General features: G+C 41.2%; 1 protein-coding gene across 3 annotated transcripts in view; it reads left to right on the top strand.

The window, feature by feature from the left end:
• Myo1d (myosin ID) overlaps positions 1–18,371 on the top strand; it is a 303,156-nt gene that overhangs the window by 236,895 nt on the left and 47,890 nt on the right. The window contains exon 22 of one of the 3 annotated variants that reach the window (XM_027426507.2): positions 1,426–1,713. The exons of the other annotated variants lie outside the window; for them this stretch is intronic. Within the exon in view, the coding sequence (XP_027282308.1) occupies positions 1,426–1,555 (130 nt within the window). The 3' untranslated portion in view covers positions 1,556–1,713. Of the gene's footprint in view, positions 1–1,425; positions 1,714–18,371 lie in introns of those variants that run through there. 3 annotated transcript variants of the gene reach the window in all.

Here is an 18,371-nt window from a genome sequence, read left to right as displayed (position 1 = left end):
ATATAAGAAAACAGTTATCAAGTAAGAACTATAGTTACAATATTTAGTTTACTAACATTTAGCAAGATTTAAAGAAATATTCCGTCATCCTATCTTTGTGAGTCTAAAGTCTTATATGTAGCTTATCTTTTATAATAACTAAAGAAAATTATAACCATAACTATCTGTCTTCAACTCCATCAAAGACCACAGAAGGATGATATATAAATTGTAGATCTGACAAGACATCTCACTACCTGAACAGTCACCCAAAGTTCCTCTGTAATGTTGAGTCATCCATCTTCAGCCACAGTGTGTCTGGCAGACTTCTCCATGAAGCAGGAACCCTTCAGGACTGTCTTGTTTTACAAGTTCAGCAGTCACTTTCCTGTGGGTCCTGCATGTCCAGTTTATCAAACAGTCTGTGCAAGAGCAGTTTCTTGCTTAAATGGCTAATCTTGCCATGTTGAAAGCAAACTCATTAAATTTCTCTGATGCCCATCCTCCTTTCTGACATAATTGGTGTGCCAGGAGCAGTTGTGTCTCACTGTCAAGAAAAACCCTAAACTATTTAAATGCTATATATTCTGTAGGTCTTTGAAAGGTTTGAAGAATATCTGTCCATCTCAAATACATCTTTCTATATTTAGAAAATGTAACTAACCTAACTGTAATTTTTAACTATTATACCTGACTATATACAATCCGTATTTAATTACGCATTACATTTTAAAAGATCTGTATAAACACAATACCTAAACAAGAAGAGAAGTACACATATTACAAAGTTGACCTTAAAGTTGTATCAATAAATGAAAATCTGTACCAATACAAAGTATTCATTTCTATATCCTATTCCCCTTTTTTCCTTTAAAAGGAGATTGACTGTTATCATTACCATTTATAACCAACCCCATTTAAATGAAAACAAACATTTGTAAACAATATTTGGGAATTTGGGCATCGTTCATTCCAAACTGCTTCCTGATAGTTAGGTGTGATGTCCATACCATGGGGATCATGATAAAACACAGAAACCTGGCCAGGTCCTTGTTTTTGTAGTCTGTAAGGCTGTATTGTCTCAGCTGTTTTAGATCACCTGGGACACTATTTCAGGGGGTCTTGCTTCATCAAACCATATTAGTCTGGAAGAAATCCATAGCTTTCCATTTTCTGTGGAAACACAAGGAAAAAACTCTTTTCCCAAATAACCTGTCCTTATATTTAAATTTAGAAGTCAAAGCATTTTTAAAATATATGTTAGATTAATGTAGCAGCACCTATAATCGAATGTATTTTAGCAGCTATAGCTCTTTCCTTGGCAATCAAACAATTTAAAGATAACAGTATAACATATAGTATCCAGACTCTGTGAGTATTTTCCATTTTACCTGGCTTTTTATTATTCTATTTCTTTTCCTTTTTTTTTCTTTTTTCCTGTGACAGGGTTTCTCTGTGGAAATCCGTCTGCCTCTGCTTCTGGAGTGCTGGAATTAAAGGCGTGTGTCGGTATACCCAGCTAATCATTATTTTTTATTTTCTCCCCAAACCTATGTGTATATATTTTTTAATGTAAATCTGTATCTTTTTCTAATCACATGAGTCTAGTGTGCTCACTAACAGCTGTGGTTTTGGCCGCTATGTAAATGAGAAAGCTGCTCTTAAAAGGAGTCGAGGCATGTCTCTTAATCCTGGGAAATGGAGCTCACCCAAGAAAATGTTGCTACCAAGAAACTGTGTTTGTCTCTGTTCTTTTTGTTTATAAAATCCCTTTTTAAGTTTTTGTGAAGTTATGTGGAAGTTCGTAAAACCACATGGGCGCCATTTGTAACGATAACTCTTCTGCCACGTTAGGACCCCCTAATAATACACAGAGATTAATATTAGTTACAATACTGCTGGCCAATGACTAGAATTTCTTATTAGCTAGCTCTGTCTTAAGTATCAACCATAACCATTAATCTACACATTTTATAAAGACTTATCGAGGACGCCAGGGGCATCCGTCCTCTCTTCCCTGGGGTCACATGGCAACTCTCCTCTTTACTACATTTCCTAGAATCCTCCATTTCTAGCCCCACCTATCTTGCTTCCCTATTGGCCAACAGTGCTTTATTTATCAACCAATAAGACAAACATATACACAGAAGGACTTCCCCCATCAGGAGAGAGCTGGAGAGATGGCTCAGAGGTTAAGAGCACTAACTGCTCTTCCAGAGGACCTGAGTTCAATTCCCAGCAACCACATAGTGGCTCACAACCATCTATAATGAGATCTGGTGCCCTCTTCTGGCATGCAGGCATACATGGAGGCAAAATGTTGTATACATAATAAATAAATAAATAAATAAATAAATAAATAAATAAACAAATAAACTTTAAAAAGAAATTTAGCCAGGCAGTAGTCTGGCTTTAGTCCCAGCACTCAGGAGGCAGAGACAGGATCTCTGTGAGGCCAGCCTGGTCTATAGAGTGAGTTACTAGACAGGCTCCAAAGCTACACAGAGAAACCCTATCTCAAGGGGGGGGAAATGGAAGTTGTGCTGAAGATGGCTCAGTGGAAAAAGCCTCTGTCTTGCAACTGTGAGGACCAGAGTTCAAATACCCAGGACCCTCATTAAAGGAGGTAGGCATGTCAGAAGATGACTCAGCCAGTACAGTCAGTAAAAGTGCTTTCAGCCAGTCTGCATTCAGTCTCTAGAAGCCATGTGGTGGAAGAAGATGGGCTCCTGCAAGTTATCCTCTAACCTCCACGTGTGTGTCATAACTTGGGCACACCCTCACACATACACACAAAATAAATAAGTAAATATCAAAGAAAAATGTTTTTTAAGCTGGATACAGAAGTGCTGTAATCAGTACACCTCCAGCAAGATGGGAGGCAGAAACAGGAGAAAACCTGGAAACTCCCCAGCCAGTGAGTCTGATGTGTGCAACAGTAAACAAGAGACTGTCTCAAAGTGAAGAGACAGGATCCTGTACTGACAAGGTTGCCTATACTGACTATACGAATATGCACATACAAATGTATGCCCACTAAATGCACATTATGCACACACACACTAATACAGCTCCTTATGTTGTGGTGACCCCCAACCATAAAATTACTTTCATTGTTACTTTATAGCTGTAATTTTGCTACTGTTACTAGGGGATCCAACACCCTATTGTGGCCTCCATAGGCACCTACACACATGTGCACATACCCACACATGGACAAATAATTAAAAATAAAATAAATAATAAAAACTAAATAACATTTCTAAACAAAAGACAAGTGGCATTCTCCAGATTAATCCATGGGTTAAGGAGGAAATTAAAGCTAGTATTTTGAACATGAAAATGAAACATTTCAATTTCTTGTAATACTGCTAAAACAATACTTATGTGGAAATATATCACTAAATGCCTAGATTAAGAAAAAGAAAGAAAGATCTCATATCAATGACCTCAGCTTCCAAGCAAATTAAACCAAAGAAAGTGAAAGAAAAGAAACAAAAACCAGAGTAGAAAACAGTGAGAATAGAAATCAGAAAAGTGTAGCAAAAAATAGAACCATGTCATCAGATTGATGAGAGGAATAAGAAAGCAAACTCCCACCGAGCGAGCATTCAGGAGGTAGAGGTTAGTGGATCTCTGTGAGTTCAAGGCCAGCCTGGTCTATATAGTGAGTTCCAGGACAGCTGGAACTATGTAGAGAAACCCTGTCTGAAGAAGAAGGAGAAGGAGGAGGAGGAGGAGGAGGAGGAGGAGGAGGAGGAGGAGGAAGAAGAAGAGAAAGAAGGAGAAAGAAAGCAAACTTCCAGTGTCTGATATAAGTGCTACATATTTCAAGCATTTAGGAGACAGAGTCAGATAGATCTCTATGAATTTGAGGCCATCCTGGTCTACAGGACAGCCAGGACTACAAAGTGAGACCTGTCTTTAAAAAAAGAAACAAAAAGAATAAAGAAATACTATGACAAGGAATAATCTAAAGAGTTAACACAGCCTTTAGATGTGAATGATGGCTTACATTACATTGTCCTTACATTAATTGATTTTAAAGATTGCAACAACTAGAAATAACTGTATTAAGTGAATTAAGGCTGTCTCAGAAAGACATATATGTTTTTGTTTCTGTTTTCTATATTTTATGTAGATATTTAAAATCATATAGGTATAGAATAGAGGCTATGGACATATTATGGTCTTGCCACAGACAGACATGAATTAGAGTCATGCCCCCTCCTTGTTTGCTATGATGACTAGGCCAAGTTATTTTTTCCCTGCCCTCTTGATTGTTCTAAATACCAACTTCACAGGACTTTTGTGAGAAATAATTAACTAACTTACAGAAATCCTTTAACAAATGCCTGGGCAATTGGGATTGAAGGGGATGATTTACTTTGTATTCATAATAATTGATAATTATTGATTAAAGTTGGTTTTGACTGAAAAAAAGAAACAAAAAACAAGAAAAAGCAAAAACCCACATACTGTATATCTATCTATTCATTTATCAGTTACAGTTAACACACTCAAACTCCTATCTTCTTAAAAATATATTGTATATTAGCGTATATTGTACAATACAATATAATACAATATATTGTATATCTGCATCATCCTAGTGTATGCATTCATCCTAGTGCATAGCAGCATACCAAAATGTCTTATCCCTACCTCACTCTATAATGAGACAGAGTAGGTTGGGCGTGGCAGATATTTTGAGAAAGATGATGGTTTATGAGTATCTGTATATCTCAAGATATATCAAACTGTATAGTCTAGAGCTTTAGAATTTAGCTTCAATAAAGCCATAAATAAAAGCTTCTGGAGCTTGGCGGTGGCCTTTAATCCCAGCACTCAGGAGGCAGAGGCAGGCAATCTCTGTGAGTTCAAGGGCATCCTTGTCTACTGAGTGAGTTAGTTCCAGGACAGCCAGTGCTGTTGTTATATAGAGAAACTTTGTTTAAAAAAAAAAAAAAAAAGCTTCTGGGCTCTTAGGTACAGGGAAGTCTGCCTAGGTAAGACAAGACAGTGCACTGTAGTAGAAGAAAAAGCATGACAAAAACAAAGAATATATTTGGAAATAGTCTGGCTGTGTTCTGAAAGCAGTGAATCATCCTTGGTGGCAAGATCAGAGGTTATAGGAAGGAACGTGGCCAGAAATGCTAGAAAGATATCTAGGCTTACCCATGCAATCAAGGAAATTGGGAGGTAATATAAATGAGCTTGGATTTATGCCAAAATGGAAATCACCACATAGAGAAAATACAGTGAAAGGAGAAACCAAGATAGAACTATAGGCAACACTTAGAGGCAGTCAGAAACGTAGGACACTTAAGGGAAATAACGTCTCAGAAGACGAGAAAGACATGCCCAGCCTAGAAGGAAGTGGGTCTCTCTCTCTCTCTCTCTCTCTCTCTCTCTCTCTCTCTCTCTCTCTCTCTTTCTCTCTCTCTCTCTCTCTCTCTCTCTCTCTCTCTCTTCTCTCTCTCTCTCTCTCTCTCTCTCTCACACACACACACACACACAATGTGACTTGTTAAATTAGCTAAATGTGCTTGGGTGGTTAAAATTGATTTAAAAAGAACTGAAGCAGAGGGAAAGAGAGGAGAAAGAGTATCAGCCTCTCTGTTCTGAATTCTGTGATGCAGACTCACAAGTTTAATTTTTAGATTGTGCAAATTCAAGAAAATCAGCTCTAGGTGTGTGATCTGTAGGCGAGAAGCTGCAAATGAGGTGGGAGAAGTGTTCTAAACGTAGCCAGCTGATGCTGAGTCCCAGATAAACAAGGCTCTGTGCCACGTTAAGGGGAAACAGGCATTCCATAGCTGAGCAGTGGCAAACCCCGAGAAGAGGCAGTAACATTTTCAAGCCTTATAACACACGTGGGGATTCTTGACAGTCCATCCGTCATGAGGCTCACTTCCTATGTGACCCTGATTTGGTTGCAATTTAATGGAGCTCTTATGGGTTTTTTTTTTTTTAAAGAAAAAAGGAAAATTACCAAGTATCTCACTTTATATATATGAGATTCCAAAGCCATATTCTGATACCATCTTTATAAGTTCAGGCTCTCTGATGGCTACCTCTTGGGTCTCTTTGAAGCCTATTTCTGAATTTTGAAAGTTCCATCTATTGAATTCTTCCTTCGACTGTACTTTCTAATGCTCACTTGTGGAAGGTAAATCCCAGACATCATTGTGTGTAACTATTCCCTGAGTCCTTGATAAATAGATGCATCATTGTTAAACAATAGCCATGTATTTAAAAGAGAAAAATCCAAACCAGAAGGACAACTTCAGCAGAAAGAAAGGGTTAATAATCACTGTCTGGGCACTGACAAATCTGGATGAGTTGCTAGATGTTAATATCCTATTATCTCACTCTGAGTCACATAGCCTTTCTGAAAAAGAGGTAGCAGGAAATCAAAGCTGATATTAAATTAAGAAACTATAATGTTGGGCCTGGTAGACCGTACCTATATTCCCAGTTAATCAGGAGGCTGAAGCAGGATTACAAATTTGAGGCCAGCCTGGGCCACAAAACAAGACACAAGTTTTTCTCAGAGAAAAACTAGAGTGTGACCAAAGGAGCATGTCTCTTAAGTCACAGTGTCTGGGCAGCTTTTGATATGTAGTTGAGATTGTCCTTAAAACCGTCACCTTTTTCTAACAGATTAGAGTTAGAAAGTCACAGTTGTCCTCAGGCAAGCCTGGCAAGTGTCTGTAATGCAGATTCCTAAATGTGCCATCTTTTGTTGCACCTTCTCTACACAGAGAAACAAGGTCTGGAGACCCAAGTGCCTTTAAACATGTAGCCCTGTAGTTTAAATACTTGCCTTCAGTCATTCTGCTTGGTACCTGAGTAACAAACAGGCCAGGAGAGCTGCTGGCAAGTGCTACAGTATTCTTTGGGAAGGCAGACACTTTGACAATTTTCCCCTTCCTTCTCCCTGAGTCACCGTGATCTACCTAAAAATGGCTAATTTTATTTCCGTTTTTTCCTCAGGTTCTATTAGTGGGTTCTCTATAGTGGGTAGTAAAAAGGAAGCCTGGGGAAGGCTGGTAGTGGCTTTCAGGGTTCTGAAGACCTTGTTTTTGTAGAAGCTCACTGTCTTCACATCACTCACATGAGAGCGTTGATAGACTGTAACCCAAAATAAAAAGATACTGCAGGTGGGGACCTACCTTGCAAATGCCCTGTCTTCTTTCCCATTACTAGGGGAATGCTGACAACCATGGACAGATTGCCACTAGAGAGTCATCCTGGGAATTCTAGGGACTGCATGATGAATTTATTCCTAACATCCCCTGCCCTCAGCCTAGCAGTCATTTCTCTGAAGAGCAGGATCCAGGCAAACATCAAAGAAGAAACAGGAACCCAAAGAAAACAGTCAGGAGAAGCTGACCCCACCAGAAATGATGGAAGAAGACTTTGGGTTTTACCCACTAAAGAGGAAAGAGGGTGTTCAGTTGCTAGAGAGGCTCCCCATGTCACTGATAGATTGTAACAGCAAGGTTAGTTTTCATTAATTCATCCCTAGGGCATTCCTTTCCTTGTAAGATATAAACATCCTACATGCATACTCCATTTAACCTACTTGAACAAAATTTAATATAAACGATTGGGCTTAGAATATTTATCCTTACTTTCTATTGGACTCATCCAAAGCTTTCATCAGTAAGTGAAAGGATATAAAATAGGTCTGGGGATATAGCTCAGCTGGTGGGATGATGGCCTAGCATACATAAAGCCCTAGGTTTTATCCCCAGTACTACACAAACCTGATACGGTGATGCATACCTGTAGTCCTAGAACTCAGAAGGTAGAGAGAGGCAGGATGATCTGAAGTCTAAGGTCATCCTCAGCTATATAGTGAATTTGGGGCCAACTGGGATATATGTGTCAAATAAAAGGGGTAGAGGACAGCTAAGATGATTCAGCAGGTAAAGATGCTTGCCAGTAAGCCTGAAAATCTGCAATCTCCACAATGAGTGAGGTAGGGAACAATCAAGGAAAACTCTTGATGTCAACCTCAGGCATTTACACATGCACTCATACATATACATATGCTCATAATACATGTCAACTTGAATACATGCATACACACACACATATGCACATTGGACATACATACACATAGTGCAGAGAGATACAAAATAAATAAGATGTAAGAATTTGCAATCCCAGATGCCTGCCTCATGATCTTTTTAATTTTAAAGAATTGAACTACATGACAAGGTCAGTTAAGAGTACTGGGGGCCAGGTGGTGGTGACATGCACCTTTAATTCCAGCACTCGGGAGACAGAGGCAGGTGGATCTTGTGAGTTTGAGCCTGGTCTACAAGAGCTAGTTCCAGGACAGCCTCCAAAGCCACAGAGAAACCCTGTCTCGAAAAAAACAAAACAAAACAAAAGAGTACTGGGATTGAAGCTACAGGAAGGACATTTGACCTGGACCAAAAGGAGCCTCAGATTTAGATATATGCCAAGTACATGTGATATAAAGTGAGCACTGGGAGCAGGAAGTGCTGGAAGTGGGTTAAAGATACAGGTTAGTGGTAACATGCATGAGGCCACTTGCCTCACATTGCCCAAAACCCTAAAATCTATCCTAAGCACCACCACAAAGAAAAGAAAAGAAGTCTGGAGGGAAAGTAAGAAAATGAGAGATAGAATGGATACATTGGTTAAGATGTATGTGAGGTGGTTATTAGGTAGACGCCTATCTGTCACTAAAGGAACTTACTGGGTAATGGGTACAGTTGATAGATAAAGAGTAGCATCTATGTGCAACTTAGTCAGTGGAGTTAACCATGAAAGGGATTAAAAATAGACAAGGGCCAGGAAGTGGTGGCTCACGCCTTTAATCCCAGCACTCGGGAGGCAGAGGCAGGTGGATCTCTGTGAGTTTGAGGCCAGCCTGGTTTACAGAGATTGTTCCAGAACATTTAAGGCTGTTACACAGAGAAACCTTGTCTCAAAAGAAAAAGGCATAGTTTAAAACAATTGTGAGAGAAGGTAGCAATGGATCAGGGGACTTGCTTTTAATCTGTTTCCTTTGCTAAGAGCTAATGAGGTGATTTTTTAATTGCCTCAGAAAAATTACATGTGCTGGATGTCAAGAGGAAGTGCTTTCTGATAGCCCAAAATTAATTCAACAGGGGAAAGAAGGTTAAAAGCATTACTTCTTCACAAGGTTATAAAGAAATTCCATTTGAAAAATATTCTAGAAGGTGCTAGTCAATATGCTATTGATATGAGAAGAAAGGGTTAATTCCTTTCTTGAGCTAAAGACATTTCAATATTTCTAATTCAAACCTTATCTTTGTCCTGCCATCTTCTAGAAACCAATCCCAGACCCCCAGAGTTTACAAGTTTCTGGGACATTTGGCAAACCTAATGGAATTAAGAGTTCCTGGATAGGGGCTGGAGAGATGGCTCAGAGGTTAAGAGCACTGACTGTTCTTCCAGAAGAGGTCCTGAGTTCAATTCCCAGAACCCACATGGTGGCTCACAACCATCCGTTATGAGACCTGGTGCCCTCTTCTGGTGTGCAGATATACATGGAAGCAGAATGTTGTATACATAATAAATAAATAAAATCTTAAAAAAAAAAAAGAGTTCCTGGATAGGTGAAACAGGAGGCAGACCAACAGGGACATTAAGGATGTCCCAGCGAGAGGCAGACCATAGGGGAAGGCTGCAAGTATTGATTTTTAGCTAAAGCTTTGTAATGTATTTATTGGCTAGTTTTTTACCAACCAAGTTTTCTTTCCCCACCTATCTCAACCCTATCTCCTTCCCTCCTGATACCCTCTCTCCAGCTCAACACCTCTCTCTAATGCATCTTTGTAAGCATGGGTGGTAGAAAGACCTGAAAGAGCCAAGCATAGTAGCACACTCATGTAGAGTCCCTACACTCAGGAACTGAGGCAGAAGTGGGGGTGAGTTTGGGCTTTAAAAGATCCCTTTTGGGTCTTTTCTGAGCACTGTTTCAAGCCATATTTCATCACTTTAACCAGCTTGCCTTATCCAGCCTCAGGTTTTCCCCACCTCCTCTCCCTTGCCTTAACTCCCTAACAGCAAGTGTGGGTACTGGATGGCTTCATGGCAGTGTATACACAGTATTAATAGACATGTGTGTGTAAGTGTACATATGTGTGTATGAGTGTATATGCAGTCTGTACAGTACATGTGTATCTGTGCACTTGTGCATGTGTGTGTGTGTGTGTGTGTGTGTGTGTGTGTGTGTGTGTGTGTGTGCATGGATCTGTTGTATGAGGTTGGAAACATGATTACATTAAAAATATACCTAAGTTCCATCTCTACTCTCCAATAGTTAACTTGATACCATACATCCTCAACTTTGGCATTACAGAATCCACAAGAGAATCATGTCAAAGTATAATTTCATCCCACTGTAGATTTCCTTGAACTTGACAGCAGAAGCTTTGAAAGCAGATGTGTTAGAAGAGCCTTATAATGTGTGGTGATATTGGTGTTATGAGGAAATGACCTTGGTCCACGTTTTATAACCAAGGAAGCTTGATTAGATGATCAAAATCTGATTAAATGGTAGAGGACTTCAGATCTTTGTTCATCCTTAACAATACCAGAAAAATAGAAAAATAGTTTACAACAAAGTTCTGGGTGCTAGTAATTGCAGTGGCATTGGGTGAGAGACTCTGGCATTGGTCAGGGACTGATCGATGGCTGTTTAATTACAGCTGTGTGTTTAAAGACCTCCAGAGGAAGATAGTCCACATTCCCTTGATGATCTGTTTAATGACTTCAGTAGCCCAGGGAGCTAGGGAACTTTGTTCCTATTTCAACCCAAAACTCCCCTATTCTGCTTTATTCCAGTTCTCTGGGACTGTGGGAAATAGCTGTCCAGTCTAGTGACTCACCCTATACTCTCATCTTTTCTCTCTCTTTCGCCCTTAGACTCTGGCTCTCTACTAAATTCAAATTATGCATACTACAGATCCACAGCAGTTGAGAAACTGTGAGAGGTGACTGTAGAATTGTGTTTCCTTCCTGGCTATGTAAGGAACTGGAAATGAAGATTTAGCTAGATAGGAAGAGTTCCCAGCTCTAGTTTCACCCCTGCAGAGTTAATGCTTTGGAAAAGGAAAACACTGAGAAAAGGAGTTGAACTTCCTAGAAAGGCATTGCTCAGACAGTGGGAGTTCAGCTTCCTGGGAGGGCATTTCTCACACAGTGGAAACTTCCTTCCTGGGAGAGCAGCTTTACCAGTGGGAGGTGACATTCTCAGGTCAGAGTCTGGGAGTGGCCTTTTACTCCCTTAGGAGGTCACCACCTTAGAACTTAGGTAAGATCTCACGTGTGTCTTTTGTGCCAGGTGCTAAGACAGAATTAGTTGTGCTGGTCTGAGAGCACCACATTAGAGTTAAATATGGGAGCCTGTGGCCCAGTACAATTCAGAACACTTGAGATTAGTCACTGCTTAGCAGGGTCTGGCCTAAAGCACAGCTGTCCCTAGTGAACAATGGAAGTGAATTATAGTTGCCTGCCTGACGTCGTCACCCCTGAGAGAACAGATTTCTCACAGAAAGTTGTGTCTTCTGCACTTACACATATGTGGAAATGAGTAGAAGTTTCTGTGATACCAGGACAGTGAGAGGCTCTGTCAGAAACACTTACGTACAACACACACCTGGCTTTGGTTTTTATGTTATCTAGCCATAGTTGTTTTATTGTCAGCTAACATTTCCCAAACACATAGAACATACTCTTCTATAAGTTGGGGATAGTCAGGGGTGACTTAAAGCCTCCAACCTTAAGAACTTTCATGTAGAAAGGGCACCCTGCATAAAGGTATGTAGGGCACAGGAGCCAAGAACCAGGCCCTAGCTCTGCCTTGGGGCTGCCCGGAAGATGGGTGTAAGTCATCCACATCTGGCAGGGAACTCAGGAAAGGTGGGGCATGGTAATACTCATCTGGGTGGCAATAGTCAAAGGAGGAAAGTTCAGTGCAATTGTCAGATACCTTCTGTGTAAGTGACTGCCAGGGATAACCCAACACAATCAATAGAACTATCTCCTTTAGTGACAGTTTCCCAGACATGACAAATGCCATGACAAACTAACTTGTACACTGCACTAAGGGAGATGGTAGGTTATTTAAGGTGAATGGACTAATCCCATTTTGTGTTCTAGAAAGAGAACTCTCTCAGCCATGAGGAAGACAGTTTGTAAAGGGATGAGGCTAGAGATGGTTAAAAGAATGTCTGTGTTTCCAATTAGAATTGTTTTGAACTGCACCAAGTTACATAGGTTTCTAAACAGATCTTGACCTTTTATTGTCATTGTGTGTGTATGTGTGCGCACACGTGCACTCACTCACACATGTGTATACACATGCACACGCACGAACTCACACTCATCATGGTGAGCACATGGAAATCAAGACAGCTCTCAGGAGTTGGTTCTCTCCTGCCATCTTGTCTGATCTGGGATTGAATTCAGGCCTGTTCACAAGTGTCTATAAGCACTAAAGTGTCTATAAGCCTGTAGCTTTTTTAAGATCTTAGTAATTTTCAAAATTACTGGCTACCGCCAGGTGTTGGTGACACACGCCTTTAATCCCAGCACTCGGGAGGCAGAGGCAGGCAGATTGCTGTGAGTTCGAGACCACCCTGGTCTCCAGAGCGAGGGCCAGAATAGGCTCCAAAGCTACACAGAGAAACCCTGTCTTGAAAAACCAAAAAAAAAAAAAATACTGGCTACCTGCTACCTATCAACTTGTGTTTGGGGTAGCAGAGAGTAATCAGGGTTTGTGGGGCTGTTTGTTTGATACCACAAAGAATTGTACTTGTTAGAAAACCTTGTGAGAAAAGTTAATAATGCCAACCATCTCTGATCACCCAGATTTAAGTTGGAATTTGCATAATCATCATCTAGGAAGCTGCTACTGGCCATCTCTGTGACGCACCCATCACTGTGACATGCCTTTTGAATTGTTTTGTTAGTTCTGCAAACAGGTTTTACCAAACCACCCACACTTCTCATTGGAGCCTGTGAAACTACTGAATGTATCTCTAAGATGGATGACTCGGATAGGGGTGTAGTCTCTGAAGCCCAGAGCTGATGTCCAAAAACATGGCAATGGAAAACATGGCCTTCATTATACAAGGCACACTCAGTAAAACACACATTTAAGGTGTCCTGTGACCACCTACTCCTGGTGCACATGCCTTTTTACAGGGCTGTATGAACTTGATGACTAACAGCAAAGACAGAAAAAGGACCCCACAGTGGCCAAGGCATCTTGAAGGGACTAGCTATTCTGAAGCCAAGCTAGTAGCATGTTCATGCTGAAAAGTCAGTGTGAAGTGTCAGAGGCCGAGGTGGCCTTCATCTGTCTGTCCCTGTCCTTACTGGACAAGAGCCCTTGGATCTTCTGCATAGCCTTTTTGTGCTGTTTCCTTTTGATGAACTGCATTGCCTTTATGTGCTTCCTGGGCTTCAGCTAAGCAGCATGGTGTCATTCTGTAGGGACACACTGTAGGGGCTCAACTGATGCTGGTGGTTTCATCATGGTTAACACAGAACAGGCTCTGTCTAGGTCCCTGCACTCGCTCACTCCCTCTTGAGCAAAGTTCCTTTGCTGAACATTGCTCTCTGTTCTGAGGTGACTACCCTGAACAAAATAGTAAGATTGCCATCTAAGGATGCCAAGACAAAACACTCAAACTCAGCTTCATTTTCTTCTGCTATTTTCTGTCTACCTCCATCTTGTGGCCCTTCTCAAGAGCCCCTTACCCTCAACTAGAAGCTACTGTTTCCTTGACAGTTGTACCTGAGAACCCAGAAGCCAAACAGCCCAGTCTGTTCTTACATCTACCCCCAGGCCCTGGGAAGGGGACCAAGTACAGGCTTGGAAATCCAGTCTGCCCTCAAGCAGCTCTGCTGCTCCCCACCTCAGACTCAGAACAACATAGCCCTTGTCCGGAGTTGTAGAAATATTAGATGGATATGTCTTGGGGCCTGGTTTAGCACACATCTGGGTTGGCTAACAAGTTTTAAAGGAGAAAAACAAGAATAAGATCACTTTTTTTTTCTTTTTTTTTTTCTTTTTGAGACTGGCCCATGATCCTCCTGCCTCCACATCCCAAATATTGAGATTATAGACATGTGCTGCCATGCCTGGCCCATAGACTGCCTTTAAATACCTTTTAGAAATTTATATTTGAGATTCAAAACGAGTAATTAGTTTATTAAAAATGCTTTCTTTCGGGCTGGAGAGATGGCTCAGAGGTTAAAAGCACCGACTGCTTTTCCAAAGGTCCTGAGTTCAATTCCTAGCAACCACATGGTGGCTCACAACCATCTATAATGAGATCTGGTGCCCTCTTCTGATGTGCAGATAATCATGGAAGCAGACTGTTATATACATAATAAATAAAGAAAATCTTTGAAAAAAAAAAAAGAAATGCTTTCTGTCATTAAGGTGACAACCACAGTTAGGGCTTTATTATTTTTGAGCCCACTAAACTTTGTTTCCAAATAAATAGGTCAAAAAGTATTTTCCTAACGGAGGTTGGGCTCAGTTAAATTTCCAACTAGATCACTCCTCCATGTCAGGCTCTTTTTTGAAAGAAAAATTGTTCTGTTACACTTGTTTATTTGTGTGTGCATGTGCCAACCCCCACTTCAGTGACTCTTAAAGTATAATCTGAAGTCATTCCACAAGATCCACAGTGCAACCTAGCCTACTCCCCTTGGCCTGTGGAGCTTCCCTTATTCCCTCATCGTTTCCTTCCTGGGGTAAGGGCTGAAAATAGAATTACACCACAGACCCCAGGTCTCCATGGTTCTTCATTACAGCTATGATCACAGTTACGTTTCCTCTGGTTTATAATACCTTTAGCTTGTCATCTCCCCATAAAAGAGCCACAAGTTTATGGAGAACAGGGTGCATCTCACTTTCATTTGACTCATCCATGGAACCTAGCACAGGGCAGCATCCTCCCACCCAAAGTTGGGAGGACTTGGAATTTACTGGGCCAACCCCGGCACACCAGCACCAAACTACTAAGCATGGGGTGTCAGCTTAGAGAAGATAGAACAAGATGGGGTTCTGACTCAGACTTTCCAAGGTGATACTAAGCAGAAAGCTGACAGAGCCCTGTCTCCAAACTGCAATGAGTAACTAGAAACTTCTGGCTGACAGCCCCCTGCTCAGCCTATTTTGACTGACTAGCAAAGGGAACAAGGTGAGAGGCAAGAGGAATCACACCATGCGTCACCTGGCTCAATTCATAGCCTCACCTGAGCTCCAGTGCCTGTGGCAGCTCACGTCATGGGAAGCCAGAGTTGCAACAATGCAGTTCTTCTCCGTGTCATCTCCAGTTGGCCAGTGGGCAGGTTGGAGGCAACACACCACCCTCCAGATCCTGCAAGAGAAGTTAAAGCAGATTTTTTTCAATTGCTGGCACACCTAGGTCCCTCACTACTTTGTATTCCCATGGATTGCTTAGCTAGCAAGAATCTACAATTCTTGAACATGGTTAACAATAACTTGAACATGGTTAACCCAAAATGAACTAAAAAACTAAGCACACTAAATTGACATTAAACTGACAGGTTGGAGGTGTGATTGAATATCACATGTGCAGTGAACACCCAAATGCTCTATACCTCACAGCTCTTCCTGAGTGAAGCAGACCTTTAATCTATGACAGTCTGAAGTGGCTCCTGCCAGTGATCAGGTGCACATGCTAAGAGGGGACACAAAGCCAGGAACTCATGTAACCCATGTTGCCAAGGACAACTAACTTCTGATCCTCCTGCCTCCACCTCCCTGAGATGACAGACAAGGACCACCATCCTTGGATGATCCCACCTTCTTAAACAGTAGGATCTCAAAAACCTTAACAACAAAGGCTGGAGAAATGCTTCAGAAGTTAATAGCACTTGCTTCTCTTGCAGAGGAACCAGGTTTAATTAATTACCAGAACTCACATGGTGCCTCACAGCTGTCTATAACTGTGGTTCCAGCCAGACTGTTCTAGCTTCTGTGGGCACCAGGAACATACATAGTATACATACATACATACATACATGTAAGCAAAACACTCACACATATAAACTAAAAACAAATAACTCAAACTAATTTAAAAAAAAAGAAAGATAGAAAGAAATCTTGGCATCCAGGTAGTGGTGGCACACACCTTTAATCCCAGCACTCAGGAGGCAGAGGCAGGTGGATCTCTGACTTTGAAGCCAGCCTGGTCTCCAGAGTTAATTCCAGGACAGCCAAGAGAAACACAGAGAAACCCTGTCTCAACAAACAAACAAACAGAAACTCTTGACAGCACTAAATGATTTCTGAGCACACAGCAACCAAAATCCACTCAAATTCAAATGTGTAGTGAATTCAAGGTGTTTCTGGATCTGCTTACCTAAGGATCATCATACTGCTTTCGGTTCTGTACTGTGTACAACATGCCATCACAACATACAATGTCAATGACTGCTGTCTGAAACTCTCTGCCTCAGACTCAAGACTTGGATGTAATGAATCGCAGTGTTTCTACTATACATGCAAATTTTCTCCTCTTTGAGAAACATAATAGAGCCAGGCAGTGGTGGTGCACGCCTTTATTCCCAGCACTTGGGAGGCAGAAGCAAGTGGATCTCTGAGTTTGAGGACACCAGGGCTACACAGAGAAACTTTGTCTTGAAAAACCAAAGCAAGGAGGGGGCAGGAAGCATAATAGTTTACTTATAGAAAACAAACTTTTAACATTTTCCTACTGTTGTTTCTCAGTATGTGAGTATCAGTTAGTATATCTTTGGATTCTATTGCATTTTTATTTTCTTTAAAAATTGCTATTAAAGTTTATTACTTGAGGGGCTGTTTGCAGATCCATCAACAGACACACATACATGTATAGATTAAAATGTATATGTACACAGAGAGAGAGGGAGCACCTATGATGATCAGAAAATAGAAAATGAGAAAGGCAGGAGTGCCAGGCTTGGAAATGGTCCCTGTGTATAAGTGCAGGTGCCCATGGAGGCCAGAAGAAAGCACCAGATGGTAGATCCCCTAGAGCTAGAGTTACAGGCTGTTGGTTGTTAGTTGCCCAGTGTGGGTGCTAAAAATCAAACTTGGGTCTTCTGTAAGAGCAATATACACTCTTAACCACTGAACCATCTCTCTAGCCCCAAAGCTCATTTTGTTAATTCTAATCTATTCATGAAAATGCAGTAAAAAAAAAAATGAGTATCTGACCAGCTTGAAGGTCGAATTTAAATGCTTGTGGGCATGCACACTCATTCACACACAAACACATTCTATGTGTGAAGCACTTGGAGAACATGAACAGATGATACTAGCTAGTACAGTGTTTGCTTCAGTCATACATGCACTAAAACTGGAGCAATACAGAGCATGAACCCAAGCAAGGTCCTTGCCAGGATCTAATCAGAACACTGGACTTATCTTAATTCATATAAACCTCACAGGCCTAGGAAGTGAATCTTATCTGAGGCATAGAGAACTGAAGTCACTTGTTCAAGGTCAGAGCTAATCAGGAGAGACAGGAACTCAGTAGGCCTGGCTACAGCATTCTAACCCTGACACCCTATGCCAAAGACCACACAGACTCTGGGATATGGACTGCTATTATTAAAAGCACAAGTAAGATATATAGAACAGAAGTGCATTTTAAAATAGAAAATGAGGAAGGCAGGAGTGTCAGGCTTGGAAATGGCCTGTTTCCTTTGGTCTCCTTGGGAAATCATTCTGTAGCAAAGCAATCGAGAATCCTGGAAGAGCTTTTCCTTTATAAAGGAAGTAGGCTTTGAGCACCTTGCTGTTGTCAGTCCTGTTACTGACCGTGAGTCCTCAGACAGAGTAGATGTTTGCTGTTTTCAAACCACCGGCATGGGCATATGATGATTAGCTACGCCTTGCTTATTCCCTCTTTATCCTCAGTGAAAAAGCACTAATAAAATGTGCTTCCATAGTGGAAAATAAAACACTTAATTAGACTTGAAGGGACCCTCTTTGCTCCTAAGAGCCGCCACACTATGAGTTAGCTACTGACTGTCTAGTGCGCATGGTGCTCTCCAGTCTGGTCATTTCCAGGCACTCAGGGCTGGAGTTTACGATTGGGGTCAGGAAAGGCCTTGACTCCTGGTCTGCTGCTGTTGGCTGTCCCATCCAGATAAGCTGTGTTAAGTCACACTGACTGACAGGCCAAATTTAATTCCCAGTGGCGATAGTTTTTCATTTTTAAAAATGTGTTAAGAGACGCTAGAGAGAGAGATCAGCAATTAAAAGTACTGGCTGCTCTTCCAGAGGACCCAAGTTCAATTCCTAGCATCCACAGAGCAGGTCACGCCTGCCTGCAACTCCAGTTCCA

Source organism: Cricetulus griseus, chromosome 7 (genome assembly GCF_003668045.3).
Source record: "Cricetulus griseus strain 17A/GY chromosome 7, alternate assembly CriGri-PICRH-1.0, whole genome shotgun sequence".
Classification (NCBI taxonomy): Eukaryota; Metazoa; Chordata; class Mammalia; order Rodentia; family Cricetidae; genus Cricetulus; species Cricetulus griseus.
Note: the sequence above shows the minus strand (reverse complement) of the source record. Positions and strands in the feature narration are given on the sequence as shown.